Raw genomic sequence first — 15478 nt, forward strand, 5'->3', positions numbered from 1 at the left:
ATACCCTCACCGATAAAATAATAAAAGGTAGATGTTCTTTAGAATTTTTTTGAAAATGTTAAAATTGTAAATTGTATATTTGTAGGTAATTATTTACTTTCTCTCTTCTCCCTTTCTCCCAAAATTGAGCGGATAGAAAAATATGAAGAAAGGATCCCTCATTGATTCCTCCTCTTCTCTTCCCTCCAACCAAACACGAAAAGCTTCATTCATCCCTCTTGTCATCCATTCCTCCTCAATCCTTCCCTCCAACCAAACATAGCATATGGGATATTCTAAGAGGTTAGTAAAAAAAAAAATGTAAGTAAATAAATAAAATCAATAATAATAAAAGTAAATTAGAGTGATCTCCCCAGGTTTGAACAAATTACACGAGAATAGACCGTTTAACGTTTATTACTTTGACTTCCTCTGAGATTTGGTGCATGTGTTCAATAATGCCCCTAAGTTAACAATTTTGCCCTTCCATTGTATAAAATGTAATATAATATACTTTTATACTGTACAACAACCAATAAACGAGTTTAGGAGTGGTCAACGTAATAAATATTAAAATATTTATCGTGTGTAGTTTGTCCAAACTTTTTGAGAGCGGTTAGTGTAATTTACCTTGACACCTCTCTCTTTTAGAAAATAGTGTCCGGAAAATGTTCCAAAATATTAGCACTTCTCTTTTAGAAAATAGAAAGTGGATATGGCCGTTGCGAGCTTCCGTTTATGGCCTTCTCCTCCTCCTTCTTCTTGGCTTCTTGGTACGTCAAAGCCACCGCCTGAGCCTCGCTCTTCACACTGTTGTTGTTCCCCCAAACTCTCTCTCTCCTCCACTGATAAAACCCTAAGAGAGATTAAGAACTCCGGCATTATCGCTTGCCTTCGTGCCCAAAGGTAATTTCTTCCACTCACAACTCTCTCTCTCTCTAGAACTTTTTTCCATCTCTATATTTCCTGTTTCTGTAAAATAGTGAGTAATGAGTTCTTAGAAGTTTTATATATGTTTATCTACTACAAAATAGTTTCTTTTTTCTTCTGAGAGTGGTGATCAGTTTATTGAATTCAATGTCAGATTGTAGCTCTAACACGCACATATTGAGATTCGAATGTTACATTGAGTTATGAGAATGTGAAGGTTGGGGTTTAGGTTTTATTTTTTATTTTTTTTTATTTTTTTATATATGAATGCTACCCTTTTCGTTATATATGAAGGTTGCAAAAATAAACAGCTCATATTATCAAATTTTAATTCTTCCCTTTTCGTTAGTTCGGAGCTGGCAATCGAAGCTGCACGTGCTGCACTAAGCGGTGGCATTTCAGTTGTGAGTTAGTTTCTCCATTTGTAAATAAATGATTTTATTGTTCATGTCTACAAATAGAAGCTAGTTGCTCATAAATGTATGTTAGTTTGTCCCTACATTTACTAATTAAAATAATCCAAAGAGGACAGTATCATATATAATGGGTGGTTGTTTTTTCATAGTTTTGTGGTCATTTATATCTGTTCTTGGATCAGTGGATTCTTGTTTTGGTAACAAATTAATTGTGGTTGGGTATAGCTTCTGTGTATTGGAATTTCAGTTTTGGCTGATCCTAGGGGTCTCCTCTGATTCGGAGGTCAGGTCAATTTCGGCCTTGTGGATAGGGAAGTTAAACACCAGAAAATTTAATCCAATGGAAGTTCATTTATGATATGTTATTGGTTTTCTGATTGTTTTCTATTTCTTAACTTGTAGCTGGAGATTGTGATGTCCACCCCAGGTGTGTTTGAGGTTGTTTTACTCATGGAAATCAATCTCTCTGGCTTTTGTACTGCACTTAGCCAATCAACATGAGGGCTAATATGTGCTTTCCTTTTCTTTCTCACACAGGTTTTACAACAGCTGGTTCAGGACCATCCTACAACAGTATTAGGAGTAATTATTTTCCTAGCTTCTATGTGGTGTTGTATACATCATTTAAGTTTTATCTATAGTAACTAAACATGCATGCAATATGCTGGACAAGGGCTTGCCAATGTCCAGGCATGTGGACACTGCTGTGTTCATCTTCTTCTTTTTTCATTAAAAAGAAGTACATATTATGTGTTTTTGTTGATATGTTTGTTTCTGAGAAAGAACGTGGAGACTTGTTTTCATTTTGCTAATCATTATCTTTAAAAGTTCCCTTGAGCATGTATGCATCATTAGTTATCTTAGTATGAATAGAGCAACGACTTTATGCAGCTTCCACAACAGAAGGGCCTAGGATACAAATAATATATTTCTCTTATCATCACATTTTGGAAATTAATTAAGGCAGAAACATTATTAGTGTCTGAGCCAGTTTTCAACATCTGGGCACATGTGCTCTGTTGTGCTTGACATGCTAATTGTTAATAAGGAGGAAGTGTTCTTTTAACATCTTTTAGTCCTAATTGGAATTTGCTTTGCTAGAGTAGCTTAGACACTGCTGAGCATCTTGCAGGTTGGGACTGTTTTAAATACCAAGGATGCGAATAATGCCATAAATGCAGGAGCCAAATTCCTTATGAGTCCTGCAATGGTGAAGGTTTGTATCTAGGGGTTATTCTTTTGTTATCAAAACGCGAAAGACATTATTATATTAATCTTGAAATCATTTTTTGTTTCTTTCCTTCTCATTTAAGACTCTTCATTAATTTATGCATGACTATGACTCTTCGTCATAAACTTCTTCTCTGGTAAACTAATTACAATCTGTTGAGAAGTACCACATCTTTTGTTTTCTTTAAACATGTTTAATGTTCTTCAGGGCATTGTGGATGATATTCAAGGTGGTGATATTCTATACATACCTGGTGCAATGACCCCAACAGAAGTAAGAGTCTACTTAAACTTTTTTTCCCCGTCTTTGAATGTTTTTGCTTTGTCTATTATTTACTTTAGTCCACCTCGGTTATTATACTTTTAAACTACCTGGCTTCCATTCTTGTCATGTTGAGATCAAATTTTCAGCGTTTCATGTTTCTAGATTTCTGGTTGAGTCTTGAACTTTGAGCTTTAATATCCTCAAGTTGAACTCAGAACATTATTTTCATCATTCCACAGATACTATCAGCATATAATGCTGGTTCAAAAATTGTCAAGGTGAGTACTAACTATTTTCTGATGTTCAAATGTCAAGTTCTATTATGAAGATATAGATGCCAGAATCCCATGTCAATGCACAATTAGTTGAGTTTTACCATTATAATCTTCATGTTTATTAGATTATCCTTGTTGAACTCTGTTTGTTTTTCCTTGCATGGTCAGATCATCATGGATTGACATCTAACTTCACCCCGAAATTCAATGATATTTTACCGTAATTCTATATTATTATTATTATTATTATTATTATTATTTTTCTTGTCAAGAATTGATTAAATAAATATACATATACTTTGGAAAAAGAGGAGAGTTGCATTAGGTAGTTGACAATCAGAATAAAGCTTTTGTGTGGCCCCTCTGAGCATGAATCCTGACAATTTTATAGAAAATACCAGTGACTCCCCTTATGTAACACATTGCATATTTGGGTGCTTCAGAAAATGGAAAAGGGACGCTGCACTGGTATTCAGATGCAATGAAATTGAGCAAGGTTCCTGCACTAAATGAGCATGGGTAAAGACGGTAGTAAAAGATAGTAAGCTTAGAATTGCGACCGGGAATATAAGAACGTTTATAAGTAAATTGATAAAGTTTGTAGATAACATGATTAGGAGTGTTAAGATAGCATGCCAGGCTATATAAAGCTCTCAAAACCCAGTCACGTTGTGTCTTTCTGATGTAGAACTGGTGAATGCTCAGTGAACACAATACAATGAGAAACATCATCAACTCAAGGCATTTAAACTATGTTTATAGATCTATCAACATGGAGTTGGTTTGGGAATGAAAACAAGCCCTAAATTTGTCTACTACTTTTGTTTTTTTCATGTCCAGGATGTGTGTGTGCCCCTGCTGCTTAATTGCTCATTCTCCACACATCGAAGACATACAATGGGTGAGGGCCATGAGAGCTTTATGTAAGAACCCCACTCCTCCTCTCTGGTTTGCGTCAGCTGTGAGGGAGGCTTGCTTTTGTGATCATTAATTTTTTCATCTTGAAGTACATTTATGGATTTCTTGCCCTGCTACTGCACTCTTATTTTGGCCTGACATTAGGTTATACTTTTAGCATATTCCAATTACTATATAAAGTATTCATTTTCCATTCAAAAACACTTTTACCGTTTACATCTATCAAACAAGAGTATGAGGCAATGTATTATCATATCTTTTAAGATGATGCATTCTTATTGTTACACAAATATTAAATCTTGTTTAATATGACATTATTTTAAATTCAGGTTCTCTCATGCCTGATGCATTTTTTATTTTGGTGATGCAATAGGTTTATCCCGTTTCTGCATCAGGTGGCATCCAGTATATATCAGCACTCAACAAGCCATTTTCTCATATCCCAATGGTTGCTTCTCAAGGCATACAAATAGGTTTGTCATTTCAGATTTGTCTTTCTTGCTTATGAACCACATAATTTTTATTTTTAAGTTAAAAAAAAAAAAAATAAGACTAAATGGTTTCATCAAGTATGCACACCCTTGAAACAAAAATGCGTTCTTATTGCTACTTTAGATGCTCTACAAGAGATTGTATTCTTTACGTTAGCTTGACTTCTCAACAGAGAGGGAAAAAAAAAGAATGGACACACTTTTTGAATGCCCTTCAAACATCTTAAATTCTTCTCCTATCAAGAGTTTGTACCTTTTGTTGATTAGTTCCCATATCATCACCTGTTGTTTCCATCATCATGTTTTCCTTATAATAGTTACAAACTTAAATGGCTTCGAAGTAAGAACGTCTATGTTTACGTGGCTGTAGGAATATCTATGTTTACATGGCTGTAGTGTTTCATTTAGACTGCTCATCAATCTATCATGAAAGATTGGTGATTCATAGAATATTTTTTGAATGATATAAGTTTGTATACTGAAACAGATCTAATAGAGGAATATATTGCTCATGGAGCTGCAGCTGTTGTTCTGTCAGATGCTATTTTTGATAAAGAAGCAATGGGTCAACGGAACTTCAATGCAATATATCACCTCGCCCACATTGCAGCTATGCAAGGCAGCGAAGCAGTAGAAAGGTCAGCTCTTCTTTTAGTGGATATTAATTTTTTTTCTTACTGTTGCTAAATACTAGATTATTTATCTAAGTTTTTACTGCTATTATTTCTAGTTCTTGACAAATTCTATCAGAAATGGCGAGGAAAGAGAATAATTGAGTAGATCATTTTTATATGGTAGGAAAGGTGGCAATTGAAATGTATGTTAGTATTGGACATTTCTCAGCACTGTACCAGGCTGTTTCAACTTTTCATGAATCTAAACACCCTCAAAAGGATTCCAACCAATTCCAACTTTTCATGAATCTCTCTCTCTCTTCTCTCTCTTTTCCTTCTTCAGATTTTTCAGTGAAGTTCCAGTTTTTGATCCATGACTTGAGGTAAATCTGATTTTTCGATTTCCAGAAAGAGTGATTCAAATCCATAAGCTTTTGGGCTTTAAGAATTTATTCCCCAAAACCCTGCTGAACTTGTATGGCTTAAGCTTTAAGAATTTATTCCCCAAAACCCTGCTGAACTTGTAAGTTTCCCAGCTTCCTAATCAAGTTACTTGGGTGTAAACTTATCACGCCTGATTTCCTAAAATCATGTAACTAATCCAGTATATATATCATACTCCATGAAGAAAGTGACTTGCACAGAATTTTTACATGGCGCCTATCAAAATGATACTCCGATGGCTCCCGGATCGAGTGTGTTTGGATTGAGGGAGTTATAAAGGAAAGGAATGACCAGATTGTCAAAGAAGAATACATATGAGTCTTAGAATACTGAAAGCAAAAAGGAGGCAAAGCTAATATCATGTCTAGTTTAAAAATGAGGGAGGAAAAGAAAGGAGAAGGATGGATATCAACCCCTTAAAATGGTGAATTACCATCCTCCCATAATTGAGGAGTATTTGAAGGGAAAGAATAAACGAGTTAGTGATTAACTGTTATGTCTACTCACATAAAGAAACACTCATTTCCTTTCCTTTCTCGCTATCTTTCCCAAGCAAGATGAAGGGTTACTATGATTTTTTCCTTTCTTTGCCTTGTCTAGTAATCCAAACACGACAAGGGTTACCATCTTTTCCTTATCTCTCTGACGAGTTATGCTATTATTTGCATTCCTTCTCTTTCCTGCTTATCCAAACCCACTGTAATTGACTTTAAAAATCTGTAATTGTATTTTAATTTGAATATTTCATTGATCTTCATCTAATCTCATGTCCACTACTTTGGAAGAAATGTTGAAAATTTGAACCCGGGATAGCTGAGTTGGCAAGGTGATGACTTAAAAACTAAGCATTGTATGTTTGACTTTCTGTGACTTGCATTATGCATGCAGTTTGAGAATGAGTCTCGACTCAAAATGCAAGACATCCTAATCTAGTAAGGAAAAAAATGTTGAGATTTGGAATTACTCAACACCTACTTAGAAAAAAAAGGCTTAGCGTGGACTTGTTGAACATTTTCACATTGCCACATTACCTTTCTTATGAACCAAATACTCCTTAATTGTGTAATCCCACTGTTTAACAACTCTACCACAAAAGGCACATCTCACTTTGTGCCCATACTGGTTTATTGGGCTATCAAACTTCCACCTAATATCTCACTTTGTTCCAACTATATGTGTAATTTTTCTACCCTCAAAATCACCCTAATTACTTTTATTTATAGTTGTCAAAGAATTCCACAAAATAGAATTCAACTGGAATTAAAAAATCAGAGATTTGGATTAATGATAAAATAGACCAGTGGAAGCCAATCGTTGAACCGGTGCAACACATGTTAACAGGAAAAAGTTACACCAATGCAAGTAGGAAATTAGACCTGTGGTAGTACCTACTGTTTTAACACCAAGATATTTCAATATTGAGTTGGACTGATGCATAAATCATCATGGACTGGTATATCTATGTACTGTTTTCAGATTTGTTTCAAAGTCAAATATAAAATTTTAAACCATGAATTAAATTTGAAAACACTTTGACAACTACCAATTAAGTGTCATACCTAGGTCAAGGAACGTGCAGACTATTTAAGCCATTATTAACCTAATGTTAAGGTCTCTCTAATGTCTCTTTTAAAATTTAAATTCTGCCTAACATGATTGAACATCATGAAGCATGTCATACCCATGACATGACGAATGTTGGCAAAGTTTCCCCATAATAATAATAATAACTCATTTTGTTCACATCCTAACTAACATATTGTCGAATGGAATTTTCTATTATACAAAAGTTATACTAACAATATATATATATATATATTTGTTAGTATAACTTTTGTATAATAGAAAATATATATATGGATATGTTTATTTTGTGTGTGTGTCTCATGGCTAAGTGCACAAAAAACTTGTTTTTAAAACTACAAACTATGATGTTGTGGCTCGAATTTGGTGTCGGGTCTTGTTGTGACCCGTTGATTGAGCTTTGTGTGGAAAAACAATTTACCGTTGCTTGCGGGTCATGGACCCTATTTAGTACTCTCTTGTAGCTCGATATATAAGGGAGCTTAGGGTTTGGAGTGGGACCATTGAGAGACACTGAAAATCTCAGAAAAGAGAGTGAGAATGAGAGTGAGAGTGAGAGCTAGGGTTTGGGGCTGAAACTTGTAATCTCTAGATTTTCACATAGTGAATTCTTTCGCCATATCTCCACGTGGATGTAGGCTTTACCGAACCACACTAAATCTTTGTGTGTGGCGTGTTTATTTTTCTGCCGTGTTTCTTGATTATTTCTTGGGTTCGCCGTGTTTGTTGTAACACAAGCTAATTAAAGTTGCACTTATTTGGTATATATTCTACAAGCTGGTGGTGAATTGTTCGCGTGAGTCATACTAAAAAGAACTTCAACATACTAGTCATTGATTAGAGAAGATTCCTACAAATCCTAATACATTGATGTAGTTTCCTTGAACGGAGTAAAAAAAATGGTATTATGCAATGGTCTCTCTATATTTTAGATTTGTACATCTTATATTGTACTTAATTTTTTTTATAAAGTATGCTTATGCATATGAGATAAGATTGGTGGTTAGACATGGAGCCAAGACAGCAAGGTGTTTGGGGGTTCCAAGGTGTATTTCTAATGATTGGCTGCATTCATGTGCTTTATTTTTTGTTTTTTATTCATTTTATTTTGTGTACGCGTACGATTGGGCCACTCGTGCTGCCTCATTTTAATGTGTAGCTTTGGACTGATTAAAAATATTATACAGGAAGAGAAGATGCAATCTTAACTAATTGTTTTGTGAATGAGCCTGTAAAGATTATATTCTAATTGCTAAATGGAATGAAGAAGTTAAGTGACGCCTTATACAGACCGGAAAGTTTTAGGTAAGAACTGATTTCCTTCATTTTATTGGTAATGACTTTCTGCAACTTATTGTGTTAGTCTTTATTTAATTTCATGTTTATAAACCATGCAATGCATTTTTGTTTTAGCTTCAAATGTTTCAGTTTTGTTAATCTAATGATGCCTTAATTGATGAAACTAGAAAAGGGGAAGGTGCTAAATTGGAGGTTTGGAAGAAAGCTCTATAGTTAAAAGGATTTGAGACAATATGTAATATCGAATAGTGTAACTTTAGTAAATCTAGAAATACAAATATGGACGTTGTGAAGATTAGGGATCAAGGGATAGTGAAAAGTGAACACTTCTACTATTTAGGCTTAATTATTCAAAGGAGAAATCGTAGAGGATGTTATTCATAGAATTAAGGCAGAATGCGCTAAACGGAGGAATACATTTGGAATATAGTATGATCTGTGTATCCTATAATTTAAAGGCGAGTTTTATAAAATAGCTATTAGATCAGCCATTCCTTATAAGACAAAAATTTGGGTAGCTAAGAACGATATACACAAAGTGAGTGACGAAAATGCATAGTTGTGATGAATGTGCGGTGTGACAAGAAAGGATAGAATTCGGAGTAAATACATTTGTGAGAGAGTTGAAGTAACACCTGTCAGAGATATAAGAAGAAAAAATAGATCAAGATGGTTTGGACTGGTGCAAAGAAGACTATTAAGTACACTAGTTAGTAAAATATGAATGTGCTAAGGACTGGAACCCAAGGCTCTTATGGAGAGTCACGCAAGGCCCATTGATCTAGACCTCGAGGGGGGAGGGGATGAATAGGTCTTGTAGAACCATTTAATTATTTTTTTCCAATTTTCAATTTAAACTTGCATTATCACAAATGATGATCATAATCTAGTTTTCTGGATTGTCAATCTAGTTGTGGATTAAAGAATGTATTGAATAGACTTGAGTGTACGCGGCAGCAGTAATATCAACACATGAATGAACCACTCACGAACACTAAGCATGATGATGAATGCAAAATTAAGATGCGCACAAAAATCTCACTAAGTATTTTTTCGCAAAAATATGTATATATGTAGATACCATCATAGCGCCCAAATTTATTGTGTGTCTCAACTCTTATTAAGTTTGTATATAAGATATGTATTTATAGGCAGCCAAGAGGTGGTGTTAAAACAGGATTTGCTCGAGCAATTGAGACAAACATCTAGAAAGCTTTCATCAGTAAATTCAATATTACAATTTCCAATTTTCAACCCATGCATTCTTTAAACATATTTGAGCTAGGAAATTAGCCAACATAGTCCCAATGACCTAACAAAATTGACATGGTCCATATGGAGGGTAACACTAGGAGAAGGGGAAGACTTGGTAAGGATTGAGGTTATGACCTTAGATAGGTTAGAGTAAAAATATGATTCATGTAGCCGATCCATTAGGAAAATGCTTTGTTCAATTGATTTGAGTTTTAATGACACCTATATTTCTAGCATGACTGCTATCTAAACCCTTTGTTGGATTGAATTGGCCTGTTTCTCGAATTTCTGGCATGACTGTGAAATCTAAACCCTTTGTTGGATTGAAGCGGCCTATTTCTTGTGTGGGTGTCTGGCAATAGGGGATCAATATGTGACAACAATGAGGTCATTGGATACATGGTTTAACCATGAACTTGTGCAGTTATTTTGGGTGTTGAATTTTATTTGAAGCCTGGTTAAATCTTAGGCCTAGTCATGAACCATGAGCTGAAATTCTGCTGAGAACTTGTATTTCACAGCCTAGTGTCACGGGCCTAGAGATTTGGCGCAGCGGCACGGCCCGTGCGGCACCAAGGCGTTGCTTCAGCTCGCACAAGCGCCCTGGTCAGCCACCACGACCTGCCCTCCCAAGGATACATGCCGACTGGTTTCGGCCTGCCATGGCCTCGTCAGGGGAACGGCTCCAGCTCCCGACCAGTTTGTGCAGTGATGGCCAACTCCCTTCTTCATAGTCAAGTCCACGACCAGCGACAAGCACCTCAAACTGAACCGAGTCGACCTGCCTGAACTCTGAAGAGGTACCATCCTGTGGTCCTGCACGCCCCTTCCCTGGAACCATTCCCAGTCAATGAATGTTCTTAGCCAACCAGCATGCGTATCTTCTATGCTCATGGCGTCGTTAGGAATCGGATCGTGACATTCTCCCCCACCCAAATCCTGCGACGCCCTCGTCGCAGTGCGGCGCTGACTCCGCTGCGTCCAACATTCCAAAGTCTGTCTCTTCCAAGTGGTATGCTCGCCTGCCCACCATCGCTTCCTTGTACAACCCTTGGCTGCACTCGCCCAATGATAGGGTTTCGGGCTAAAGGGACGCCCACTTCTTCGGGACGCAACCCCACGTTATGCCGCCTCCGCGACACCCCGAGCAAACAAGCGCCCTCCGGCTGACTTGATACCCGCCCTTCACAACGGTTTGCACGCCTCTTGAACTTGCAAGAACTTTGGTGCGCGCGGCCCTCCGGCCATCCGATGCGCGCGGCCCTCCGGCTTCAAAGGACGCGCCTTCATGGGGAGATGGAGGCTCTCCTCCAACAGCACTGATTACCCACCGACGCTTTTTCAGTGCACCGTCTTCATTCTCAAGACCCCCGGATCGACAAGAGGGCACACCTCTGTGCTTTTCCCCAAGTCCTGCTCTGATACCATTTGTCACGGGCCTAGAGATTTGGCGCAGCGGCACGGCCCATGCGGCACCAAGGTCACGGGCCTAGAGATTTGGCGCAGCGGCACGGCCCGTGCGGCACCAAGGCGTTGCTTCAGCTCGCACAAGCGCCATGGTCAGCCACCACGACCTGCCCTCCCAAGGATACATGTTGACTGGTTTCGGCCTGCCATGGCCTCGTCAGGGGAACGGCTCCAACTCCCGACCAGTTTGTGCAGGGATGGCCAACTCCCTTCTTCATAGTCAAGTCCACGACCAGCGACAAGCACCTCGAACTGAACCGAGTCGACCTGCCTGAACTCTGAAGAGGTACCATCCTGTGGTCCTGCACGCCCCTTCCCTGGAACCATTCCCAGTCAATGAATGTTCTTAGCCAACCAGCATGCGTATCTTCTATGCTCATGGCGTCGTTAGGAATCGGATCGTGACATTCTCCCCCACCCAAATCCTGCGACGCCCTCGTCGCAGTGCGGCGCTGACTCCGCTGCGTCCAACATTCCAAAGTCTGTCTCTTCCAAGTGGTATGCTCGCCTGCCCACCATCGCTTCCTTGTACAACCCTTGGCTGCACTCGCCCAATGATAGGGTTTCGGGCTAAAGGGACGCCCACTTCTTCGGGACGCAACCCCACGTTATGCCGCCTCCGCGACACCCCGAGCAAACAAGCGCCCTCCGGCTGACTTGATACCCGCCCTTCACAACGGTTTGCACGCCTCTTGAACTTGCAAGAACTTTGGTGCGCGCGGCCCTCCGGCCATCCGATGCGCGCGGCCCTCCGGCTTCAAAGGACGCGTCTTCATGGGGAGATGGAGGCTCTCCTCCAACAGCACTGATTACCCACCGACGCTTTTTCAGTGCATCGTCTTCATTCTCAAGACCCCCGGATCGACAAGAGGGCACACCTCTGTGCTTTTCCCCAAGTCCTGCTCTGATACCATTTGTCACGGGCCTAGAGATTTGGCGCAGCGGCACGGCCCGTGCGGCACCAAGGTCACGGGCCTAGAGATTTGGCGCAGCGGCACGGCCCGTGCGGCACCAAGGCGTTGCTTCAGCTCGCACAAGCGCCCTGGTCAGCCACTACGACCTGCCCTCCCAAGGATACATGTTGACTGGTTTCGGCCTGCCATGGCCTCGTCAGGGGAACGGCTCCAACTCCCGACCAGTTTGTGCAGGGATGGCCAACTCCCTTCTTCATAGTCAAGTCCACGACCAGCGACAAGCACCTCGAACTGAACCGAGTCGACCTGCCTGAACTCTGAAGAGGTACCATCCTGTGGTCCTGCACGCCCCTTCCCTGGAACCATTCCCAGTCAATGAATGTTCTTAGCCAACCAGCATGCGTATCTTCTATGCTCATGGCGTCGTTAGGAATCGGATCGTGACATTCTCCCCCACCCAAATCCTGCGACGCCCTCGTCGCAGTGCGGCGCTGACTCCGCTGCGTCCAACATTCCAAAGTCTGTCTCTTCCAAGTGGTATGCTCGCCTGCCCACCATCGCTTCCTTGTACAACCCTTGGCTGCACTCGCCCAATGATAGGGTTTCGGGCTAAAGGGACGCCCACTTCTTCGGGACGCAACCCCACGTTATGCCGCCTCCGCGACACCCCGAGCAAACAAGCGCCCTCCGGCTGACTTGATACCCGCCCTTCACAACGGTTTGCACGCCTCTTGAACTTGCAAGAACTTTGGTGCGCGCGGCCCTCCGGCCATCCGATGCGCGCGGCCCTCCGGCTTCAAAGGACGCGTCTTCATGGGGAGATGGAGGCTCTCCTCCAACAGCATTAATTACCCACCGACGCTTTTTCAGTGCACCGTCTTCATTCTCAAGACCCCCGGATCGACAAGAGGGCACACCTCTGTGCTTTTCCCCAAGTCCTGCTCTGATACCATTTGTCACGGGCCTAGAGATTTGGCGCAGCGGCACGGCCCGTGCGGCACCAAGGCGTTGCTTCAGCTCGCACAAGCGCCCTGGTCAGCCACCACGACCTGCCCTCCCAAGGATACATGCTGACTGGTTTCGGCCTGCCATGGCCTCGTCAGGGGAACGGCTCCAGCTCCCGATCAGTTTGTGCAGGGATGGCCAACTCCCTTCTTCATAGTCAAGTCCACGACCAGCGACAAGCACCTCGAACTGAACCGAGTCGACCTGCCTGAACTCTGAAGAGGTACCATCCTGTGGTCTTGCACGCCCCTTCCCTGGAACCATTCCCAGTCAATGAATGTTCTTAGCCAACCAGCATGCGTATCTTCTATGCTCATGGCGTCGTTAGGAATCGGATCGTGACACTAGGCTCATTCACAGGACTTCCTCACCCTATATATGTTTCATTCATTTGTTGTACACAAAGCACGTGCGCGCACACATATTTATTAATGTCTGCACCAAAATGTTGTACATATTTTCATTATTTTTCCAAATAAAAATAGGTACATTTTTTTTAGGGTTGCACAACAGTGTGATGTTGCTTATTCTTGATGCTGTTACTTGTACTGGTAAAAAAATTATTTCCTCGTCTCACTAGTTATTTTCTCTTCAATAGTTCTAATTCTTACTTATTTTGTAGATCGAACTCTAAATCAAATTGAAGCTGAGCGATATTGACCTGCAATTACACCAAAGCTTGAGTATATTACTTGGATGAGAAGCATGTGAATATATGAATGTTGTTGTACCAGTCTTCTGCCATAGATTGGATGAATGTACCTGAGGAATCCTTATTCCTGGGGAATCTTTGTTTCAATATATATATATATTCTCTTAAATTAATTTGGAACTTATTCAGAGTATAATTTCTCAACAATTTTTGTTTATTTTTTTTATCCAAACCAATTTAACAGACTTGTCCATACCAAACCTTGATAACCTACCTGATACTCAACTCAATTTTCTTTTCATCTCATTTCGTTGTAGTGAAAATACACTAATATTACTCAAGTACATATATATATTCTATAGAAATATTAATATAGTATAACTCATTACTTGTTAGAGTGAAAATACATTAATACTAATGCAAGTATCCCACTCAAGTACACCTATATTCAATAATAAATTAATATAGTATAATTCATTACTCGTCAGTGAAAATACACTAATAATACTGATATAAGTATCTTACTCAAGTACATCTATTTATATATATACTAAATAGAAAAAAAAAAATTAATATAGTAACTAGGAAATAAATTATTTGAGATGTTAAGATACGCGTAACAATATTGGGAGTGTTCAAGTGAAGTTGTCAAGCGAAGTGACTTTTTTGGGTATTGATGAGATACCTGTCATCTGTCAAGAGAATACCTTCATCCGCGGTTTCCGTACACCTGCGCCACACATGTGCAGCACCAATGCATTGTATAGATATAATACACCTTCAACACGAGACCGTACGATACCTGTTCAACACCGATCATGGCTCGCAAGGTCGTTTACAGTCGCATTATTATATATCAGACAAGGTTAGTATAAACTGGCCGATCCAAACCGCATATTGAACTTGAAAAGGGATTACAATTGGCCAATACGTCGCGATATCAGTGGCGGTGTAACGGACTCGGACAAAGTCAATATAAACTCAGGGATAGTTCAATCTAATTTGGGCTTTAGGCGAAAAATAAAAAGTAGTTTTTTCAACAATATAAATAAAATTAGTCACAACTCAAAAACAAAATATACAAATATATATACACAAATTTATAATAACAAAACTTAATAAAATTAAAAAATAATTAAAGAAAAAGAATTATTGATCCTGATTTAGAAAATCCAAATCTAATACTTCTACAAATTTTTCAATAAGATAAAACATAAACAAAAAAAATATATGGAAAGTTTTCGCCATTTTCCCAAACAACAACATTAAATAGATATTTAATATTTTACTGTTGGTGTAACTTACCCAAAAATGTTTTTAGTGCTTGTGTAAAAAAACGTCAATGAGAGAAAAAGAAAGGGGAAAAAAAAATTTAATGATACAAATTTTTGGGCCTAATATTAAATTTCTATATTGGTTAGGATTTATGGTAAAATGTGAATAAGAGTAGAAAAAGGGAGGAAAAAAAGTCATATGTAAATTTTTGGGGGCCAATATTAAATTTATGTATCGATTAGAATTCAACGAAACTAAGGAGGAGAGAGAAAAGAGAGAGAAAAAAAAATTATTTTAGAATATAAATATTTGAGGCCTAATATAAAATTGGAATGAATGAGGAGAGAGAGGAAAAAAAGAAGTTATTTTAAGATATAAATATTTGAGGCTTAATATAAAATCGAAATTAATGGGGAGAGGAAAAAAAGAAGAAGTTATTATAGGATATAAATACCTAATATAAAAA

The 15478-nt window shown here is 39.1% G+C and overlaps 1 protein-coding gene across 5 annotated transcripts; it reads left to right on the forward strand.

Annotated features, from left to right (window-relative positions):
• The first annotated feature begins 655 nt into the window (after positions 1-655).
• Positions 656-13919, forward strand: LOC132295163 (uncharacterized). Of its 5 annotated transcripts, XR_009478348.1 has the most exons (11): positions 656-885; positions 1259-1313; positions 1728-1763; positions 1863-1907; positions 2458-2541; positions 2764-2829; positions 3060-3098; positions 4387-4486; positions 4992-5142; positions 8334-8451; positions 13708-13919. XR_009478348.1 is itself a non-coding variant. In XM_059793307.1 (10 exons), the coding sequence occupies exons 1-10, from the start codon at positions 695-697 to the stop codon at positions 13727-13729; spliced, it is 789 nt and encodes a 262-aa protein (XP_059649290.1). In that variant the 5' UTR covers positions 656-694; the 3' UTR covers positions 13730-13919. The 5 variants fall into 5 exon arrangements, 2 of the variants coding, with proteins under 2 accessions (XP_059649290.1, XP_059649291.1); XR_009478349.1 differs by lacking the exon at positions 3060-3098; XM_059793307.1 differs by lacking the exon at positions 8334-8451.
• Positions 13920-15478: the final 1559 nt, after the last annotated feature.

Source organism: Cornus florida, unplaced genomic scaffold (assembly GCF_030987335.1).
Source record: "Cornus florida cultivar Cherokee Brave unplaced genomic scaffold, ASM3098733v1 CherokeeBrave_3.0.0_Hap2_Chr02, whole genome shotgun sequence".
NCBI classification, from domain to species: domain Eukaryota; kingdom Viridiplantae; phylum Streptophyta; class Magnoliopsida; order Cornales; family Cornaceae; genus Cornus; species Cornus florida.